Here is a 22,605-nt window from a genome sequence, read left to right as displayed (position 1 = left end):
ATTAACGTTTCTGTGGCCCTAAGTAACATTTCTGTGGCCCTAAGTAACGATTCTGTGGCGCTAAGTAACGTTTCTGTGGCCCTAAGTAACGTTTCTGTGGCCCTCAGTAACAAATCTGTGTCCCTCAGTAACAATTCTGTGTCTGTCCCTAAGTAACAATTCTGTGGCCCTAAGTAACGTTTCTGTGGCCCTAAGTAAGGATTCTGTGGCCCTAAGTAACGTTTCTGTGTCCCTAAGTAACGGTTCTGTGGCCCTCAGTAACAATTCTGTGTCCCTCAATAACAATTCTGTGTCTGTCCCTAAGTAACAATTCTGTGGCCCTAAGTAACGTTTCTGTGGCCCTAAGTAACGATTCTGTGGCCCTAAGTAACATTTCTGTGGCCCTATGTAACGTTTCTGTGGCCCTAAGTAATGATTCTGTGGCCCTAAGTAACGCTTCTGTGGCCCTAAGTAACGTTTCTGTGGCCCTAAGTAACGTTTCTGTGGCCCTAAGTAATGATTCTGTGGCCCTAAGTAACGTTTCTGTGGCCCTAAGTAACGATTCTGTGGCCCTAAGTAACGTTTCTGTGGCCCTCAGTAACAAATCTGTGTCCCTCAGTAACAATTCTGTGTCTGTCCCTAAGTAACAATTCTGTGGCCCTAAGTAACGTTTCTGTGGCCCTAACTAAGGATTCTGTGGCCCTAAGTAATGTTTCTGTGGCCCTAAGTAACGTTTCTGTGGCCCTCAGTAACAAATCTGTGTCCCTCAGTAACAATTCTGTGTCTGTCCCTAAGTAACAATTCTGTGGCCCTAAGTAACGTTTCTGTGGCCCTAAGTAACGGTTCTGTGGCCCTCAGTAACAATTCTGTGTCCCTCAATAACAATTCTGTGTCTGTCCCTAAGTAACAATTCTGTGGCCCTAAGTAACGTTTCTGTGGCCCTAAGTAACGTTTCTGTGGCCCTAAGTAACGATTCTGTGGCCCTCAGTAACAATTCTGTATCCCTCAGTAACAATTCTGTGTCTGTCCCTGAGTAACAATTCTGTGTCCCTAAGTAACGTTTCTGTGGCCCTAAGTAAGGATTATGTGGCCCTAAGTAATGTTTCTGTGGCCCTAAGTAACGTTTCTGTGGCCCTCAGTAACAAATCTGTGTCCCTCAGTAACAATTCTGTGTCTGTCCCTAAGTAACAATTCTGTGGCCCTAAGTAACGTTTCTGTGGCCCTAAGTAACGGTTCTGTGGCCCTCAGTAACAATTCTGTGACCCTCAATAACAATTCTGTGTCTGTCCCTAAGTAACAATTCTGTGGCCCTAAGTAACGTTTCTGTGGCCCTAAGTAACGTTTCTGTGGCCCTAAGTAACGATTCTGTGGCCCTCAGTAACAATTCTGTATCCCTCAGTAACAATTCTGTGTCTGTCCCTGAGTAACAATTCTGTGTCCCTAAGTAACGTTTCTGTGGCCCTAACTAACGATTCTATGGCCCTAAGTAACGTTTCTGTGGCCCTAAGTAACGTTTCTGTGGCCCTCAGTAACAAATCTGTGTCCCTCAGTAACAATTCTGTGTCTGTCCCTAAGTAACAATTCTGTGGCCCTAAGTAACGTTTCTGTGGCCCTAAGTAACGGTTCTGTGGCCCTCACTAACAATTCTGTGTCCCTCAATAACAATTCTGTGTCTGTCCCTAAGTAACAATTCTGTGGCCCTAAGTAACGTTTCTGTGGCCCTAAGTAACGTTTCTTTGGCCCTAATTAACGATTCTGTGTCCCTCAGTAACAAATCTGTGTCCCTCAGTAACAATTCTGTGTCTGTCCCTAAGTAACAATTCTGTGTCCCTAAGTAACGTTTCTGTGGCCCTAAGTAACGATTCTGTGGCCCTCAGTAACAATTCTGTATCCCTCAGTAACAATTCTGTCTGTCCCTGAGTAACAATTCTGTGTCCCTAAGTAACGTTTCTGTGGCCCTAACTAACGATTCTGTGGCCCTAAGTAACGTTTCTGTGGCCCTAAGTAACGTTTCTGTGGCCCTAAGTAACGATTCTGTGGCCCTAACTAACGTTTCTGTGGCCCTAAGTAACGTTTCTGTGGCCCTCAGTAACAAATCTGTGTCCCTCAGTAACAATTCTGTGTCTGTCCCTAAGTAATAATTCTGTGGCCCTAAGTAACGTTTCTGTGGCCCTAACTAAGGATTCTGTGGCCCTAAGTAATGTTTCTGTGGCCCTAAGTAACGTTTCTGTGGCCCTCAGTAACAAATCTGTGTCCCTCAGTAACAATTCTGTGTCTGTCCCTAAGTAACAATTCTGTGGCCCTAAGTAACGTTTCTGTGGCCCTAAGTAACGGTTCTGTGGCCCTCAGTAACAATTCTGTGTCCCTCAATAACAATTCTGTGTCTGTCCCTAAGTAACAATTCTGTGGCCCTAAGTAACGTTTCTGTGGCCCTAAGTAACGATTCTGTGTCCCTGAGTAACAATTCTGTATCCCTCAGTAACAATTCTGTGTCTGTCCCTGAGTAACAATTCTGTGTCCCTAAGTAACGTTTCTGTGGCCCTAAGTAAGGATTCTGTGGCCCTAAGTAATGTTTCTGTGGCCCTAAGTAACGTTTCTGTGGCCCTCTGTAACAAATCTGTGTCCCTCAGTAACAATTCTGTGTCTGTCCCTAAGTAACAATTCTGTGGCCCTAAGTAACGTTTCTGTGGCCCTAAGTAACGGTTCTGTGGCCCTCAGTAACAATTCTGTGTCCCTCAATAACAATTCTGTGTCTGTCCCTAAGTAACAATTCTGTGGCCCTAAGTAACGTTTCTGTGGCCCTAAGTAACGATTCTGTGGCCCTCAGTAACAATTCTGTATCCCTCAGTAACAATTCTGTGTCTGTCCCTGAGTAACAATTCTGTGTCCCTAAGTAACGTTTCTGTGGCCCTAACTAACGATTCTATGGCCCTAAGTAACGTTTCTGTGGCCCTAAGTAACGTTTCTGTGGCCCTCAGTAACAAATCTGTGTCCCTCAGTAACAATTCTGTGTCTGTCCCTAAGTAACAATTCTGTGGCCCTAAGTAACGTTTCTGTGGCCCTAAGTAACGGTTCTGTGGCCCTCACTAACAATTCTGTGTCCCTCAATAACAATTCTGTGTCTGTCCCTAAGTAACAATTCTGTGGCCCTAAGTAACGTTTCTGTGGCCCTAAGTAACGTTTCTTTGGCCCTAATTAACGATTCTGTGTCCCTCAGTAACAAATCTGTGTCCCTCAGTAACAATTCTGTGTCTGTCCCTAAGTAACAATTCTGTGTCCCTAAGTAACGTTTCTGTGGCCCTAAGTAACGATTCTGTGGCCCTCAGTAACAATTCTGTATCCCTCAGTAACAATTCTGTCTGTCCCTGAGTAACAATTCTGTGTCCCTAAGTAACGTTTCTGTGGCCCTAACTAACGATTCTGTGGCCCTAAGTAACGTTTCTGTGGCCCTAAGTAACGTTTCTGTGGCCCTAAGTAACGATTCTGTGGCCCTAACTAACATTTCTGTGTCCCTAAGTAACGTTTCTCTGTCCCTAACTCTCTCCCTGAATACAGCCAGGTCTGCCTCTGTTGAATGACTGGAGGTAAATGGAGAATTCTAAAATGGCCGCCATTTATAGCTCGACCATTACACTGTGCTGGCTGGCTGCTGATTGGCTAATGCGATCACATGTCATGAATGAATGCATTATGGGTCAGCGCGCCTTGTCTGCGCGCCTTCCCAGACATCCCCGCTCCGTCGCCGCACATGTCGCCGCCATTTTAGGAAAAATTTCGATTCGCGCATTCGAAGTCTGCTTATTTTCGGATTCGACGCGAATCGAAATTTTCCTAATATTCGAAACGAATTCCACTTCGCCTACTTCGATTCGCTCATCTATAATCACCAACAATGACCACAATGGCTATGTGGTGACATCACCCATAGACTTACTTTAGGGCATCCATTCTTGGCTGTCTCTCCTCTACACTAAAGCCGGCGTTGTAAGCAGATTATGTGACCGGAATGGAGCACCCTCAAAATAGGTAAGTATCAGGGGTGGACTGACCATTTAGGCACCTGGCACTGCCCGAGGGCCCAGAGTCAGTAGGGGGCCCCATGAGATGCCCCTGGTACCTTTCATAGGCTTCTTTGGGTGTGGTTTAAGTGTGGGCGAGGACACAGGGGCCCCATGATTTCCTATTGCCCGGGGGCCCCATGAGTTGTCAGTCCACCCCTGGTAAGTATAAGCATCTTTTCTCAATGGGTGGTTAGCATAGGGCTTAAAATGGGGTGGGAGAAGGTAGGCATTGGCTGTGCGGACAACTGCGAATAGCTGCTCCCAACAGCGACCTGTCATTATAGTAAATGGGGCTGGTGGCTGCACCTAGCTGCTCATAACAGCAACAGGAAGGTTCCTGCTGTGCAATTCGCACCTGCCTAAATTGCTAGTGTAAATGTAGCCTAAAGTTATCCTTTAAAGCCTTTTATTTAAAAAAAATTATTTAAGTAGATCTAAAGCCAAAACCTTTTTTTGTCATCAGTGTTCTATTGGGATTTTCTTTCACTTCCTGCTCTGTAAATACAATAGGAAGAAATTATTTCTGAAAGGTAAAGATTTGATACAAACACTGCTTCTTGGAAAATATGTGAATCCAAGCTACTAAAATCTCAAGGAAGCTAAAGTAGTACTTTTCTCAGTAAAAAAAAAAAAAAATGGAAAACATGAAAACATTTTATGTGCTTCTGCAGTAAAGTTCACCTTACCTGCCTGTTCCCAGACTTGTTCTGAAGGTACATTGAGCTGCATTTTCAGTAGCCTTGATGCAGGGATGAATTAACTCTCTGGCATATGCGTATCCCTGGCTGGCCTGCCAAGATGGTCAGAGATGCTGAACCAGAAAAACTATCAGGCAAATGTAGCGCTAGCCCCTGAATGAGTCGCTGTAATTTAACTTGGTTTTCCCAAGATTAGTGCAGAGGCAGCCAAGTACACCATAACAGTTCATTCACTCCGGCTCATTAAACAATGTGGGATTTTAATTGATTTATTGATTTTTATTGATGAACGTGGATGGGCCGTAAGGTGATATGGGACACTCCAGATTCACTGAATACCAACAGGAGGACACTCCAATTTCCTAAACCACCCTGAACAGTCTGTATGCAGGAACATGTGAAAATGGCAGACCAAGTTCTCTTTCAGGCTAGGTTCACACTAGCTCGCACTTTGCGGGCTGGTTGCGGGTGCAGGAATAGATGCAATTCTCGTAACCGCAACCACCCTCAGCTACATTGCACCTCTCTTGCGATCTCATCCTGCATCTCATCCTGCAGCACAACTGGGGCACAATCGTGGGTGCGTGAACCACATGGAACCCCGTGGAAACCGCATGGTCAAAAAGACTACGCGGTTTCCTTGTGGATGCGTTTCAGAGAAGGTGCATGCACCTTTTCCTTGCGTGAACTTCAGATAAATGGGCTGCTGTGCCCACGTAAAAGCGAGCCGCATGGCCAGCACTAGTGTGAACCAGGTCTTAGAAGCTATCCTATTCATGACTACCATTGGTTCTGCCACACAGAGGAAAAACCACACAGTCACTTGGACCCTGAGCCCAGGCCTATACTCACAATGCCACAGGATCATGCCGCAGGATCACCAGATGCCTCCTTTCAGTGTCCACCAGATATTCTTTGGTGAGCACTCTAGACCAGGTCCTTAGGTGAGGGTTCCCTTGAACAGCACCAAAGAAAAAAAAAAGAGAATCTTAGAAGTAGGTCCCCTAGCTATGCCACAGCTGGGATCTTGATGAACATGCAGTAACACCAGCTTTCTATGTAGAGGGGCAGAACCCCCTCAGGCTGACGACTCCTCCTGCAGAGTAATGCTAGCCACACACTAGTCAAAAAATTGTTCAAACAGGTTTTCGAAAAACAAACACATGGTTGTGAGAGCAAAGATATTGTCATCATGTAATGACCAAAGTTCAAATGATAAATCATTCAATGGACATAAATGAATCAGTTTTTCATCCGTTTTTTTGTTTCTGGGTCACAAATGCACAGTACCAACAGTTTGATGTTTAACAGGCGAGCAACACAATAACCTTTCAATTTATCGTGCATTCTGTAGACGTTTTCAAAATTGTTCCTTCAATTTTTTGGCTCAGATACATCACTACCGATTTTTGATTTGTGTCCATTAACTGCACAAAAAAGAACAAACTGTCCAAATGACAGGTTTTCAAACAATTTTTCATCTAGTGTATGGGCACCATTAGACCCAGTACTAATACATGTCTGCTCCAGACCTCAGACTATTTATGTGCTCTTCAGCCACCTACTGGACATGCCCCCCACCCCACCCCCAGTGATTGGCTGCAGCACGATAAATATTCATGCCGCCAATTTACCTTGCTCATTCTCCTATGCTCCAGAAGTCTCCAGAAGGCAGGGTAGAGCAATCAAACTTGCTGCCTGTAAAACCAAGAACAGTCAAAATAAATCAGTAGATGCTCCAATGATTACACAGGAACCAAAAAGAAACATTTACCTAACATCCTAGCAGCCTATCTAAGAGGGTGCTACACAAAGTTGTTGGTAGTGGAAAGGGAGCTTCTAATGTCACATTACTGCTGTAGAGGTGAATATTGCAGACTTTAGTTCTGCTTCAATGTCCTACTGAAATTTCAACAGCAATAGTCTAGATTTTAAAGCTGCAGCTTTTATTTAAATAATCCCTGGTGATCCTGCCATAAACGCTCCTGTTTAGGCTCTTTATGATATTGAGTGACAACACTTTGTCTCTGTCTCCCAATGGTGCTCCTGAATTGTCACCTTGTCACACAGGCTTTTGATGGAGACTAGAAGCGGCTTTTTAAACCCACATTACAGAGCCATGGTCTGCTGTTGTCACCATCAGAAAACAGCCCTGAGATTCACTTTACAAAGGATACTTGGGTATGCTGGGTAGAACGGATGTGGCTGTAGGAGATAACACTGAAATGCAACAGAGGATGAAAAAAGGAGAAAACAAGTATCCATTTATACAAAAATGGCAGTTATTTATGTAGCGCTTACTCCTAAAAGGTCTGCTAATTGCCACAGGTTCTTCTCCCAAATTAGTACAGGGGCAGCCAGGCACACTATGAACAGGGGTTTGTCTTTTGGATGCTTTATTGTGAATTGAACTAGGATGGAGTGTGGGGAGCTGCAGGATACTCCAAAACGCTATACAGTAATATGAAGACACTTCATTTTGGCAAAGCTAATTCATTCCCTCCAGTATGCAGTTATGAGAATGAGTAACTCTTGAGATACCATTGGAACTGTCCCAATTTTAGCAAACACTGGCACTGATGCACAGGAGATAGTAGTAGCACACAGGATCCTACACTCAGGTCTGTACTCACAATGTCCCTGGATATTTGGATGCCTTCACCAATATCATCCAGACATTTCTCCCCTGAACTCTCCAGACCAGTTTCTCAGTGGAATCGTTTAATCAGTTACAGCAAGTTTCAGCAAACAGGCCCCCCCAGCTATAGCATATCTGGGACCTTTATTAGCTCCTGCAAGACTTTAGTTGCACTGCCCAGAAGGGCAGCAGCCCTGCAGGCTGGGATCTTCTCCTCCTTGACCAGAACCCCACTGCCTCAGGCTCCAGACTATTTATGCACTCACCAGCCACCTACTGAGTATCCCTTCCCAGGGATTGGCTGGATTCATATTAATATTCAGACTGGGGTTTGCCTCCTCCAGCCCACTACATTCTGCAACCTTCAAAAAATAAATGGGGGAGCAATCAAACCTGCAGCCAGTGAAGCCCAGAGCAGCCCAATGTAATCATGAACTGCTCCACTGATTACAAGGTAACCAAAAATATTAAATTTACCTAACCTTTCTAGCAACCTATTTGGGAGGGTGCAACATCTATTATACACAGTGCTTTAGAAAACGTATGTCCTTCTGTTAGGGTATACATAGCGAGGAAGAGAGTATGAAAGCTATAGATAGGAAAGGGACTCAGTCATCATTTCCCTACTGATCAAACAGCAATACAATTAAATGTGTGTTGCTGTTGTTCCTCTTTATTTCACAGCGGTTCACTTATTGATTGTACTTGTTGCCTGAAGCTTCTTTTTAATGGATACAATAACTGAATAAACATAGATGTGATTATTTTCTTGTAATATCATAATTTTCCTCTAGGGCCTGGTATACACCATTTATGAAGACACCCTGGGCATGGCTCTGGTTTCTGATGGAGCTGAGTGCATTGTAATATCCAAAGAGTTTTTCAAAAAACAGATGGATGACGCGTACCTCCATAAATTGTCCAGACACGTAAGTCTCTGTAATTTCTGCTGGTTAGTTATAGTGAGCCTGGGGATGTACATGGCACAACATATGGAAAAATGAGGCATTGGCAGGTCTGTACTGCATCCGATACTGGCCGCCACGCTAGATGGTTTGGAAAGATAATCGAAAACTTGCTGCACTTCCAAATGGAAATTATTGAGCCCATATGGAAAGAAAAAAAAACACACACAGAAACGTAATAATAAATGTCGAGAAAAAAATAAAGCCAGATTTGTTAGTAATGTCAGTACTGTGTTAAAACCCATTTGCATTTTCTGCCATATATAATTAATCTGTGTGGAGAAACTTAGAGTATTGGTTTCTTAAAGCTCAACTCTAAGTAGATTGTAAGAAAAAAACTTTTCATGCAGGTTTATTGAAAATAAAAAAATGTCAATGTCCATTCACGCCAGGTGTGGTGGGACTGTTGGGTGGCTATTCCACTGCAGTCTCACCGCACTTCTATCGCGGGACAAGGAAAAATACCTTGTCTCTGGTGTGGCCGGTTCACACCACTGTGTTGTGGTAGTGTGCTGGAAAAAAGTACTGTGTTTAGTACTTTTTTCCCAGGACTGTGCAGGTGACCGCATGCCAGTCCATATACGTAACTGTATGAAATGTCACTGTGTGACATTTCAATAAAGTTAATTAAAAAAAAAAAGTGAAAAGTGTGATGCAACATTATTGTTGCATCAACGCTGTGTTGGTCTGGCCGGACCAAACACCAGCAGCACCTAGCCTTAAGGCCCTGTTCACACTTTTGTTCCAAGCTCAAAAATGCTCAACAAGCAAAAACCTATTGTTTTCAATAACCCTTGTTCACATCTGAGCATTCTGTCACTTGTAGCAAAATTCCTGTCACCCCAAAAAAGTGCATGAGCTACTTTTCAGGCAGAATTAAGCATTTTTGTCCAGATATAGACCTCAATGGAAACGCCTGAAAAGCGCAACATGAGCATTTTTGTGCATTTTGTTGCATGGTTTCAGCTTAAACAACAGCTCTCTACGCCTTTATTATCTTTCCATTGGCTATGTTAGATAATCGCCTAGACACGTCTGACAAAAGTGCTTTTCTGCTCTAAAAAAAGTTCAAAAATGTTGCAAAATGCATGTGAATGTAGCCTTAACCACTTCCCGTCTGGCCCATGTACATAAACGACCGGACCGGAGCAGTGCAGGAGCGGGTTGCCGTTCATAAACGGCGCCCGCATTTTCAGCTTGTGCGCACTCCCTTGGAGCACGTGGCATCAATCGCTGTACGGGATCTCTGTGTGAGGTCCCGATCATGTGATCACTGATTGGCCAATCAGTGATCACATGAATAGTAGTAAGCAAGATGTCACTTCCTGACATAATTTCTTACTATGTGTGAAATCTGTGAATGATCACAGGGATCACATAGTACAAGGCTATTCACAACAGTCTTGTACCATGTGACAAGCTATGACCAATCACAGCTCTCACAGTATTTCTCAATGGCTGCAAGAATGCAGTCAGGGAGAAGGAGAAATTATTGCTTTTACAGCCTTTATGGGTGTAAAAGCAATCAGTGTAAAAAAAAAAAGAAAAAAATCTTCATCACCCCCCACAAGTAGTCACTGTAAATTTTGAAAAGTTATAATGTTTGGTTATAAACTAATTTGGGTTATTTTTTTTTACTAAAAAAGACAGTTGAATACATTTTGGCCATAATTTATGAAAAAGATTATTTATTTGCAAAATTGTATAAGAAAAACACTTTTTTTCAAAATTTTTGGACATTTTCATTTATAGCAAAAAAAAATAAAAATCCCAGTGGTGAATAAATGCCACCAAAATAAAGCTTTATCTGTCTCAAAAAATGCTAAAAAATTCATATGAGTACAGTGTTGCATGACCGCGCAATTGTCATTCAAAGTGTGACAGCGCTGAAAGCTGAAAATTGCCCTGGTCAGGAAGGGGGTAAAAGTGTCCGGACTTAAAGTGGTAAGCTAAATTCTGGGCAAACAGCTAAATATACCGATGAAATACAATGGCATATACTATACATTTCAGCTTCCAAAGGATTTGTATCTCTGTCTAACCAGACAGAAAAGTCACACTGTAAGTCGCTCGGCTTTCAGGTTGCAGTAGTGTAAACTGAGCCTTACCAGGGGTTCATCAAGGTCCTAGCTGTGCTAAGCTTTGGGGCATATTCCACTGTAAACTCTTTGGGAGCTAAAAGAGGGGTTGCATCGAGGATTCAGTCTGGAGGTTTCACTGAAGGGAATGGAGGGAGGAATCCAGGTACCAGGGACACTGTGAGTACAGACCTGAGAGAGGTATCCTAGAGATTGTTGCTGCTGTTAACCCCTGGTGCACTAATATTAAGGCTTGTCTGGCTTGGGACAGTGCTGATGATGTTCCAGTGCTGTCCACTTTATGTCCTACTGCTGAAGAGATTGTTCTGAGAAGTAGCTGCAAAGGGAAGTGTCCTCACATTCTTGTTCAGTGTTGTGGAGTATCCCACAGCTTCCCTAAGCCCCATCCAAGTTAATCTGCAATAAATTTATAAAAGGAAACCCTTAGACTGTTAACTGACCCGGAGGAGTAAAGGTTGCTGTTTGCCTGGCTGTCTCTACACTAGTGGTGAAAGGAAAAAATCAGCATCCCTTGTGATGGTTAGCGCTACCAAGGGCGGACTGACCATTTGGAAACTCGGGCACTGCCCGAGGGCCTGGGGTCAGTAGGGGGCCCCATGAGATGCCCCTGATACCTTTTTCATAGGCTTTTTTGAGTTTGGACAAGGACACAGGGGCCCCATGATCCCCTATTGCCTGGGGGCCCCATGAGTTGTCAGTCCGCCCCTGAGCGCTACACATACTTCATATACTCTGATCATAGTAAAGAGGCTTGTTCTGGCTGGGAGACTAGGTGACAGTTTTGACTTGGGTTATCCCTAGAGATGAGCGAATCGAACTTGGCGAAGTGGAATTCGTTTTGAATATTAGGAAAATTTCGAAATTTTTCCTAAAATGGCGGCGACATGTGCGGCGACGGAGCGGGGATCTCTGGGAAGGCGCGCAGACAAGGCGCGCTGACCCATTATGCATTCATTCATGACATGTGATCGCATTAGCCAATCAGCAGCCAGCCAGCACTGTGTAATGGTCGAGCTATAAATTGCGGCCATTTTAGAATTCTGCATTAGCCTCCAGTCATTCAAGAGAGGCAGAGCTGTCTGTATTCAGGGAGAGAGTTAGGGCCACAGAATCGTTACTTAGGGACACAGAATCAATACTTAGGGACACAGAACCGTTACTTAGGAACACAGAACCGTTACTTAGGGCCACAGAACTGTTACTTAGGGCCACAGAAACGTTACTTAGGGACACAGAACCGTTACTTAGGGCCACAGAATCGTTACTTAGGGACACAGAACCGTTACTTAGGGACACAGAATCGTTACTTAGGGCCACAGAACCGTTACTTAGGGCCACAGAAACGTTACTTAGGGACACAGAACCGTTACTTAGGGACACAGAACCGTTACTTAGGGACACAGAACCGTTACTTAGGGACACAGAACCGTTACTTAGGTACACAGAATTGTTACTTAGGGACACAGAACCGTTACTTAGGGCCACAGAACCGTTACTTAGGGCCACAGAACCGTTACTTAGGGACACAGAATTGTTACTTAGGGACACAGAATTGTTACTTAGGGCCACAGAACCGTTACTTAGGGCCACAGAACCATTACTTAGGGCCACAGAACCGTTACTTAGGGACACAGAACCGTTACTTAGGGACACAGAATTGTTACTTAGGGACACAGAATTGTTACTTAGGGACACAGAATTGTTACTCAGGGAAGACACAGAATTGTTACTGAGGGACACAGAATTGTTACTGAGGGACACAGAATTGTTACTGAGGGATACAGATTTGTTACTCAGGGACACAGAATTGTTACTCAGGGACACAGAATTGTTACTCAGGGACAGACACAGAATTGTTACTCAGGGACACAGAATTGTTACTGAGGGACACAGAATTGTTACTCAGGGACACAGAATTGTTACTCAGGGACAGATACAGAATTGTTACTGAGGGACACAGAATTGTTACTGAGGGACACAGAATTGTTACTCAGGGACAGACACAGAATTGTTACTCAGGGACAGACACAGAATTGTTACTGAGGGACACAGAATTGTTACTGAGGGACACAGAATTGTTACTGAGGGATACAGAATTGTTACTCAGGGACACAGAATTGTTACTCAGGGACAGACACAGAATTGTTACTGAGGGACACAGAATTGTTACTGAGGGACACAGAATTGTTACTCAGGGACAGACACAGAATTGTTACTCAGGGACAGACACAGAATTGTTACTGAGGGACACAGAATTGTTACTGAGGGACACAGAATTGTTACTGAGGGACACAGAATTGTTACTCAGGGACACAGAATTGTTACTCAGGGACAGACACAGAATTGTTACTGAGGGACACAGAATTGTTACTGAGGGACACAGAATTGTTACTCAGGGACACAGAATTGTTACTCAGGGACAGACACAGAATTGTTACTGAGGGACACAGAATTGTTACTCAGGGACACAGAATCGTTTAATTAAAGAGTATGTCAGACAACACGCAGAGTAGTGGCAGAGGAGGCAATGTTTTAGGAGCGAGCAGACGTGGCAGCAGAGGAAGGGGTGGAGGCAGCACTAGTCGCAGCCAGAGGCCAGTGCTCCCGGTGTCATCCAGCGGTCGTGTCTCCACCGACAACCCTGCCGTCATCGATTGGTTGGCTCGGTCGTCTTCCTCTTCCCAGGTCACCTCTGACACCTACAGCCAACGGTCGGTGGGTACGTCAGACACAACCGTTAGTTGGCATGGCCCGGGAGCAAGCCCACTGAAATCACGTGTCCTCTACCTGCCCCTGTCCTTTGGTGTTCCCTCACCAAGCGAAGAATCGCATGCTGTGGGCTCAGCCCCACTGTACAGTGAGGAAGAGCTAACAGAGGGCGGTCAGGAACGGGGGGAGACATCCGCCTCTTCAGCAGCCAGGCGAAGAAGTACTGGCGAGGAGAGTGGCTCGGTAGCCGGTCTAGAGACAGGTCTGTCTCCTGACCCACACGCAGCCGAGGGGGCTAGTAGTGAGGCGGAGACCCTAATTGATGATGATGAGGCTGATCGCACTTGGCAGCCTTGTCGTCATCAGGCTATTGCTTCCGCATCATCAGGAGAAGAGGGTGGCAGCTTGGCAGCGAGCAAAACAGTCGGTGGGTTGCCCAGGAGGCAGCAGGGTCGCAGCAGTGTCAGTGGAGGCAAACGGCCACGGAGTAGAGCACCAGCTCCACTGCAGCCTACCACCACGGCCAGTAGTGGTGCCGGTGTGCACGGAGGAAGTAGCAGTCAGCCAGTGAGGAGTATCGGGGGCAAAGTTACCTACTCGGCGGTGTGGCAATTTTTCGTCAAGCCGCCCGAGGAAGTAAACGTAGCCGTATGTCGACTATGTGGCCAGAAAGTCAAGCGTGGCCAGGGGGCCCATGTTGGGACTACAGCGTTGCGTCAGCATATGCAGCGTCGCCATTTGGTGGCCTGGGAAAACCGTGATAAAGATACGGCAGTTCTGCCCGCCCCAGCCCCCGCTCCATCACCCGCTCCGTTACTTGCTCCGTCACCCGACGTCAATCGCCCTCTATCAGCCAGTCAAGGCTCCAACACCTCTGCTGAGGGGAGTTGTCTCTCGTTGGCATCTTCCGCTCGTTCAGATGCTCCTTCTCCTGCTACTCCTCTTCACGGATTCCGTCAGCAGTCTTTCTTGGAATCCGTTTCCAAGAGACAACAGTTTGCGAGCACGCACCCGACGGTGCAAAAGCTGAACGTCCTCCTGTCCAAGTTGCTGGTGCTGCAGTCCCTCCCTTTCCAAGTGGTGGACTCAGCACCTTTCCGAGAAATGATGGCTTGTGCCGCGCCGCGGTGGAGAGTGCCAAGCCGGCATTTCTTTGCCAAAAAGGCAGTGCCAGCCCTGCATTCACATGTAGAAGAGATGGTGGGCCAGTCTTTGAGCATGTCGGTCTCTGCCAAAGTGCACGACAGCGCCGACGTGTGGAGCTGTAACTACGGTCAGGGACAGTACATGTCATTTACGGCCCACTGGGTGAACGTGGTGCCGGCACAGCCGCACCAGCAACTTGGACAGGTCACGCCGCTTTTGCCTCCACGTTTGCACGTCCTTGGTCCACAAAAGATGTCCGCCTCTACCACCTCTTCTTCCGCCGTGTCCTCAGCCGCCACCCCCGTGCCAAGTCCCATTACCCGACCGGCATATCACATGTGCAGGGCGCAACGGTGTCACGCTGTGCTGCACCTGGTATGCCTTGGCGAACGTAGTCACACAGGGGAGGAACTTCTGAGTGTAATGAACAGAGAAATCGACAGATGGCTGTCTCTGCGCAAACTGAAAATCGGAACCATGTTGACCGACAACGGAAAGAACATGGTGTCTGCTCTGCGTCAAGGAAGGTTGTGCCATGCGCCATGCATGGCTCACGTGTTCAATCTGGTTGTCAATCGGTTCCTAAAATCCACCATCCCACTGCAAGACATCCTTAAAATGTCACGTAAACTTTGCATGCATTTCAGCCATTCCTACACCGCAAAGCACACCCTCCTTGAGCTGCAGCGGCAGAACGGAATTCCACAGCATCGCCTGATCTGCGACGTTGCAACAAGGTGGAATTCAACCCTACACATGTTAGACCGCCTTTACGAACAGCGAAAGGCCATCACCGATTTCCTGATGTTACAAGCGGATAAAGGTACTCCCCTGTGTAACTTCGATGTCAGCCATTGGCAGCTCATGCGTGACACCTGCCGCTTGCTCAGGCCCTTTGAGGAGGCCACGCTATTCGTGAGTCGGCAGGACTATGGGATGAACGACGTCATTCCTCTGTTGCACGTCCTGGAACAAATGCTGTTAACAATGGCTGGTCAGGGTGCGGTAGATGTGGCGCACAGATCTCAACGCCACATGACCCCTGTGGGGGCAGGACAGGAAGAAGAGGAGGAGGTAGAGGAGGACATTTGTGCTCAGGAATTATTGAGTGAAATGGGTGGTTTTTCCACTCAGCGGACAGGAGTGGAGGAGCAGGAGCATCTGGTAGAGGAGGAGGAGGAGGAGACAGAGGACCCAGACGCACCGTGGCAGTATGCTGTGGAGATGGAGGTAGGGAGTCCCTCGCATTCCTTGGCACAAATGGCCCATAGCATGCTCGGTTGCTTGCGTAGCGACAGCCGAATAATAACCATCAGACAGAGGGATGACTTTTGGCTGTCCACCTTGTTGGACCCTCGCTACCGTTCAAAAATGGTGGCCTTTTTCACACCTGCTGAGAGGGAGGCCAAAATAACGTACTATAAAAACCACCTATGTAGTCAGTTGGTCTCTGCCTTTGTGCGCCAACGTCCATCCTCAGACACTGTGGGCCCTGTGTGCTCGCGTTCCGCTGCCATGGCAGCAGGGGAGGGGTGGGGTGGTAGGAGCAGTGGCAGCTCCACCAGCAGCGGCTGCCTCAGTCTGCAGTCGATGATGAGTAGCTTTCTTCACCAGCGCAGTGAGGAAACTACTAACCAGCCGCAGCAGCAGCAGCATCAGGTGGACCTGGAGCAGGACCTCAAACAATAGGCTTGGGCCTACTTGGACAGCACCCTGCCAACCGAGGTAGACAATCCCCTTGACTACTGGGCAACGAAACTTGACCTTTGGCCCCAACTAGCTGAATTTGCCCTTGAAAGGCTGTCATGCCCGGCCAGTAGCGGGGCATCGGAGCGCGTGTTTAGTGCGGCAGGAGGTATTGTAACTCCGCGGAGGACACGACTGTCCACCCAAAGTGTGGAGAGACTCACGTTTGTGAAAATGAATCAGGCGTGGATTAGTCTGGATTTCAAACCACCAGTTCCTGACACAACTGACTAAATCCACCATGAATCATGGCCCAAACATGTTAACTCTGCCATGTGCCACTTTCAGGTCTCCTCACACTGCTGGTGTGTTCCATTTTGTCATAGGGTGCTGGCAGATTACGTGCCTCCCATTGCTGCTGCCAGGCCCGTAATCTGACATGGGCCCCTGTACCGCCTCCTCATGCTGCTGCCAGGTCCAGAGTCTCTCATGGGTCCCTGTACGGCCTCCCATTGCTGCTGTCTCCATCGCCACACTGTGCCATGTGCCACTTTCAGGTCTCCTCACACTGCTGGTGTGTTCCATTTTGTCATAGGGTGCTGGCAGATTACGGGCCTCCCATTGCTGCTGCCAGGCCCGTAATCTGCCATGGGCCCCCGTACCGCCTCCTCATGCTGCTGCCAGGCCCGTAATCTGTCATGGGTCCCTGTACGGCCTCCCATTGCTGCTGTCTCCATCGCCACACTCTGCCATGTGCCACTTTCAGGTCTCCTCACACTGCTGGTGTGTTCCATTTTGTCATAGGGTGCTGGCCGATTACAGGCCTCCCATTGCTGCTGCCAGGCCCGTAATCTGCCATGGGCCCCCGTACCGCCTCCTCATGCTGCTGCCAGGTCCAGAGTCTCTCATGGGTCCCTGTACGGCCTCCCATTGCTGCTGTCTCCATCTCCACACTCTGCCATGTGCCACTTTCAGGTCTCCTCACACTGCTGGTGTGTTCCATTTTGTCATAGGGTGCTGGCAGATTACGGGCCTCCCATTGCTGCTGCCAGGCCTGTAATCTGCCATGGGCCCCTGTACCGCCTCCTCATGCTGCTGCCAGGTACAGAGTGTCTAATGGGTCCCTGTACGGCCTCCCATTGCTGCTGTCTCCATCGCCACACTCTGCCATGTGCCACTTTCAGGTCTCCTCACACTGCTGGTGTGTTCCATTTTGTCATAGGGTGCTGGCAGATTACGGGCCTCCCATTGCTGCTGCCAGGCCCGTAATCTGCCATGGGCCCCCGTACCGCCTCCTCATGCTGCTGCCAGGTCCAGAGTCTCTCATGGGTCCCTGTACGGCCTTCCATTGCTGCTGTCTCCATCGCCACACTCTGCCATGTGCCACTTTCAGGTCTCCACACACTGCTGGTGTGTTCCATTTTGTCATAGGGTCCTGGCAGATTACGGGCCTCCCATTGCTGCTGCCAGGCCCGTAATCTGCCATGGGCCCCTGTACCGCCTCCTCATGCTGCTGCCAGGTCCAGAGTCTCTCATGGGTCCCTGTACGGCCTCCCATTGCTGCTGTCTCCATCGCCACACTCTGCCATGTGCCACTTTCAGGTCTCCTCACACTGCTGGTGTGTTCCATTTTGTCATAGGGTGCTGGCAGATTACGGGCCTCCCATTGCTGCTGCCAGGCCCGTAATCTGCCATGGGCCCCTGTACCGCCTCCTCATGCTGCTGCCTGGTCCAGAGTTTCTCATGGGTCCCTGTACGGCCTCCCATTGCTGCTGCCTCCATCGCCACACTCTGCCATGTGCCACTTTCAGGTCTCCTCACACTGCTGGTGTGTTCCATTTTGTCATAGGGTGCTGGCAGATTACGGGCCTCCCATTGCTGCTGCCAGGCCCGTAATCTGCCATGGGCCCCTGTACCGCCTCCTCATGCTGCTGCCAGGTCCAGAGTCTCTCATGGGTCCCTGTACGGCCTCCCATTGCTGCTGCCTCCATCGCCACACTCTGCCATGTGCCACTTTCAGGTCTCCTCACACTGCTGGTGTGTTCCATTTTGTCATAGGGTGCTGGCAGATTACGGGCCTCCCATTGCTGCTGCCAGGCCCGTAATCTGCCATGGGCCCCCGTACCGCCTCCTCATGCTGCTGCCAGGTCCAGAGTCTCTCATGGGTCCCTGTACGGCCTCCCATTGCTGCTGTCTCCATCGCCACACTCTGCCATGTGCCACTTTCAGGTCTCCTCACACTGCTGGTGTGTTCCATTTTGTCATAGGGTGCTGGCAGATTACGGGCCTCCCATTGCTGCTGCCAGGCCCGTAATCTGCCATGGGCCCCTGTACCGCCTCCTCATGCTGCTGCCAGGTCCAGAGTCTCTCATGGGTCCCTGTACGGCCTCCCATTGCTGCTGTCTCCATCGCCACACTCTGCCATGTGCCATTTTCAGGTCTCCTCACACTGCTGGTGTGTTCCATTTTGTCATAGGGTGCTGGCAGATTACGGGCCTCCCATTGCTGCTGCCAGGCCCGTAATCTGCCATGGGCCCCCGTACCGCCTCCTCATGCTGCTGCCAGGTCCAGAGTCTCTCATTGGTCCCTGTACGGCCTCCCATTGCTGCTGTCTCCATCGCCACACTCTGCCATGTGCCACTTTCAGGTCTCCTCACACTGCTGGTGTGTTCCATTTTGTCATAGGGTGCTGGCAGATTACGGGCCTCCCATTGCTGCTGCCAGGCCCGTAATCTGCCATGGGCCCCTTACTGCCTCCTCATGCTGCTGCCAGGTCCAGAGTCTCTCATGGGTCCCTGTACGGCCTCCCATTGCTGCTGTCTCCATCGCCACACTCTGCCATGTGCCACTTTCAGGTCTCCTCACACTGCTGGTGTGTTCCATTTTGTCATAGGGTGCTGGCAGATTACGGGCCTCCCATTGCTGCTGCCAGGCCCATAATCTGCCATGGGCCCCCGTACCGACTCCTCATGCTGTGACGTTGCAACAAAGTGGAATTCAACCCTACATATGTTAACCGCCTTTACGAACAGCGAAAGGCCATCACCGATTTCCTGATGTTACAAGCGGATAAAGGTACTCCCCTGTGTAACTTAGATGTCAGCCATTGGCAGCTCATGCGTGACACCTGCCGCTTGCTCAGGCCCTTTGAGTAGGCCACGCTATTCGTGAGTCGGCAGGACTATGGGATGAACGACGTCATTCCTCTGTTGCACGTCCTGGAACAAATGCTGTTAACAATGGCTGGTCAGGGTGCGGTAGACGTGGCGCACAGATCTCAATGCCACATGACCCCTGTGGGGGCAGGACAGGAAGAAGAGGAGGAGGTAGAGGAGGACATTGGTGCTCAGGAATTATTGAGTGAAATGGGTGGTTTTTCCACTCAGCGGACAGGAGTGGAGGAGCAGGAGCATCTGGTAGAGGAGGAGGAGACAGAGGACCCAGACGCACCGTGGCAGTATGCTGTGGAGATGGAGGCAGGGAGTCCCTTGCATTCTTTGGCACAAATGGCCCATAGCATGCTCGGTTGCTTGCGTAGCGACAGCCGAATAATAACCATCAGACAGAGGGATGACTTTTGGCTGTCCACCTTGTTGGACCCTCGTACCGTTCAAAAATGGTGGCCTTTTCCACACCTGCTGAGAGGGAGCCCAAAATAACGTACTATAAAAACCACCTATGTAGTCAGTTGGTCTCTGCCTTTCTGCGCCAACGTCCATCCTCAGACACTGTGGGCCCTGTGCGCTCGCGTTCCGCTGCCATGGCAGCAGGGGAGGGGTGGGGTGGTAGGAGCAGTGGCAGCTCCACCAGCAGCAGCTGCCTCAGTCTGCAGTCGATGATGAGTAGCTTTCTTCACCAGCGCAGTGAGGAAACTAGTAACCAGCCGCAGCAGCAGCAGCATCAGGTGGACCTGGAGCAGGACCTCAAACAACAGGCTTGGGCCTACTTGGACAGCACCCTGCCAACCGAGGTAGACAATCCCCTTGACTACTGGGCAACGAAACTTGACCTTTGGCCCCAACTAGCTGAATTTGCCCTTGAAAGGCTGTCATGCCCGGCCAGTAGCGGGGCATCGGAGTGCGTGTTTAGTGCGGCAGGAGGTATTGTAACTCCGCGGAGGACACGACTGTCCACCCAAAGTGTGGAGAGACTCACGTTTGTGAAAATGAATCAGGCGTGGATTAGTCTGGATTTCAAACCACCAGTTCCTGACACAACTGACTAAATCCGCCATGAATCATGCCCCAAACATGTTATTATTTTTAACATAGGCCTCTGTATGGCCTTCAATTTAAGCTGCTTACGCTTCGCCACTCTGCCATGGGCCCCTGTACCGCCTCCTCTTGCTGCTGCCAGGTCCAGAGTGTGTCATGGGTCCCTGTACGGCCTCCCATTGCTGCTGACTTCATCGCCACACTCTGCCATGTGCCACTTTCAGGTCTCCTTACACTGTTGGTGGGTTCCATTTTGTCATAGGGTGCTGGCAGATTACGGGCCTCCCATTGCTGCTGCCAGGCCCGTAATCTGTCATGGGTCCCTGTACGGCCTCCCATTGCTGCTGTTTCCATCGCCACACTCTGCCATGTGCCACTTTCAGGTCTCCTCACACTGCTGGTGGGTTCCATTTTGTCATAGGGTGCTGTATGGCCTCCCATTGCTGCTGCCTCCACCGCCACACTGTGGCTCCACACTCTGGTTTTGGCCCCGTGACTGCCCAAATGAGTGAAGTGTGCGGTGATTCTAAGATCGACGGCACTCATCTGCATGTCATACTGACTGACAGTATTATTTCTCTTCCCCAGCAGACTCCAAGGGCATTTAAATTAAAGGTACAGTGTTCTGCACTAATATAAAGGCTCTCTGAAGCCTAGAAACACCTTTTTATAAGTTAAATTCGCAGCGAATATATTCGCATCAAATCAAATTTATTCCTCGAATTCGCCGAATCAGCCGAATCGAATTTTTGAATACTTCGCTCATCTCTAGTTATCCCCTATGATTGGATGATTACCTATGACAGTGGGGCTTGTTCAGGCTGGTTGACTAGGTGACAGTTTTGACTTAGGTTATCCCGGTGATTGGGTAATCACGTATGATGGCTAAACACCATTCTATGATTCCATTCTATAAGGCCCTTATGATGGACACTCCCTCTTGGTCCCTTAGCTGCCCCCATTTTACCATTGATATGGACATAGACCTCCTAATTATACTAACTTCAGATTTCGGTAGTAAAAGACACACAGCTGATGGAATATAAACTCAATGCATACAGTAACCTTAAATAAACCTGCCTTAAGCAAAAAAAATATTCCATTTCATAATTAAAATTTCCTGACCAAAACACAATCATTTCCAACCCATCTGGATTTCCTATCTTCCTTGTTGGTCCCAATACTGTTATTCCTTGATGGGATTTTTTTTAATGCTTTCGTTAATCATGCTTATTTTAACCTTTACACCTAAAGGCTTTTTACGAATTCACTTGTGGCATAATTATCTGTTTTGTATTCATTCTTTTTCCTAAAGTGGCTTAAATTTGGTAAATCTATTTTAATTACTACTTAGGCCGACTTTAGATAATGTGCTACAAGGCCTGGACAGTTGCCTCGTTGTAAGTGTCTCAAAATGCATAATCTGTTCTATAAGTATTCACTGCGAATAGCTAAAACAAATGACTGCCACCCGTATAACCTTCACATCTTTTTATTTTATCCTCAATTATCTTCTTTGTGAATTTAAGCATTCCAGTCAGAAAAGCCAGTTTCGCATTTCTTTAGGCTGAATTACATTTTCTTGGACACTTAATGAAGACATTTCAAGTGAAATGAAATATGCTGTAATATTTTTTTTTGTTCAAGGTGACAAAAAAAAAAGCTGAAAAGTTGATGAGGATCTAAGAATTTCTTTTTTTTACACATATAAAGATTTATCTCAGATTGATTTAAAGGGAAACGATTGCCTGCCATGTTGCTAGAAATATGTGTGAAAGCGACCAGTACAATGTTAATAATCTTATTGACGTCTGGTAAATTTGTGTTGCATAAATTTAAAAATAAATGTGGTGGTGACTATATTCACACTTGTGTGACTCGATTTCCACTGCGACTTTGGAGCGTGACGTTGATGCAACTTTGAGTGCGATTTTGACTTTACACTCTATAGCACTAAGACGCAGCAAAAGTTGCAGCAAAATAGTGCAGGCACTTTAGGGAGCTATGAGAGTCTTCCAGAACAAGGGTAGGGGCTAGGCAAATGAACAGCATAAATATGGATACAGCCCTGGTCAGCTGCAGGGGAAGGTGGCCCCATTGCATGCTGGGAGTGGTATTTATGTTCTGGGAGCCTTGGGTTCAGCATCTTTCCTGGGAGATGATTGAACAGCCAGGCTGGAGTCAGGCTACCTCACCTGGCACTGGCTGCCATGTGGCCTCAGGTGGGTCGACCTGAGGGTCTGAAGCTAGAGAGAGTGACCCTGATTCTACAGTAGCTGACTGAGGGGAGCTGTCTGCCAAAGCTCTGTCTGGTATCACTGGAGGGTTTTGCTTGAAAGTTTGGAAGGAGGCAATCATTCTGTCCTTGGGCCTTGTGAGTACAGACATTGAGGAGCTGGGGACTCCGTTT

The 22,605-nt window shown here is 47.9% G+C and overlaps 1 protein-coding gene across 2 annotated transcripts in view; it reads left to right on the top strand.

The window, feature by feature from the left end:
- The window catches only part of LOC149471142 (cyclic nucleotide-binding domain-containing protein 2-like), a 349,105-nt gene that overhangs the window by 302,382 nt on the left and 24,118 nt on the right, over positions 1–22,605 (top strand). Inside the window, exon 14 of one of the 2 annotated variants that reach the window (XM_089656541.1) lies at positions 8,171–8,305. The exons of the other annotated variant lie outside the window; for it this stretch is intronic. Coding sequence (XP_089512667.1) covers positions 8,171–8,305 — 135 coding nt within the window. The remainder of the gene's footprint in view (positions 1–8,170; positions 8,306–22,605) is intronic. 2 annotated transcript variants of the gene reach the window in all.

Source organism: Staurois parvus, unplaced genomic scaffold, assembly GCF_062004578.1.
Source record: "Staurois parvus isolate SC_StPar_1 unplaced genomic scaffold, SC_StPar_1.0 ptg000027l, whole genome shotgun sequence".
NCBI classification, from domain to species: domain Eukaryota; kingdom Metazoa; phylum Chordata; class Amphibia; order Anura; family Ranidae; genus Staurois; species Staurois parvus.
This window is presented reverse-complemented; position numbering and strand designations above follow the sequence as displayed.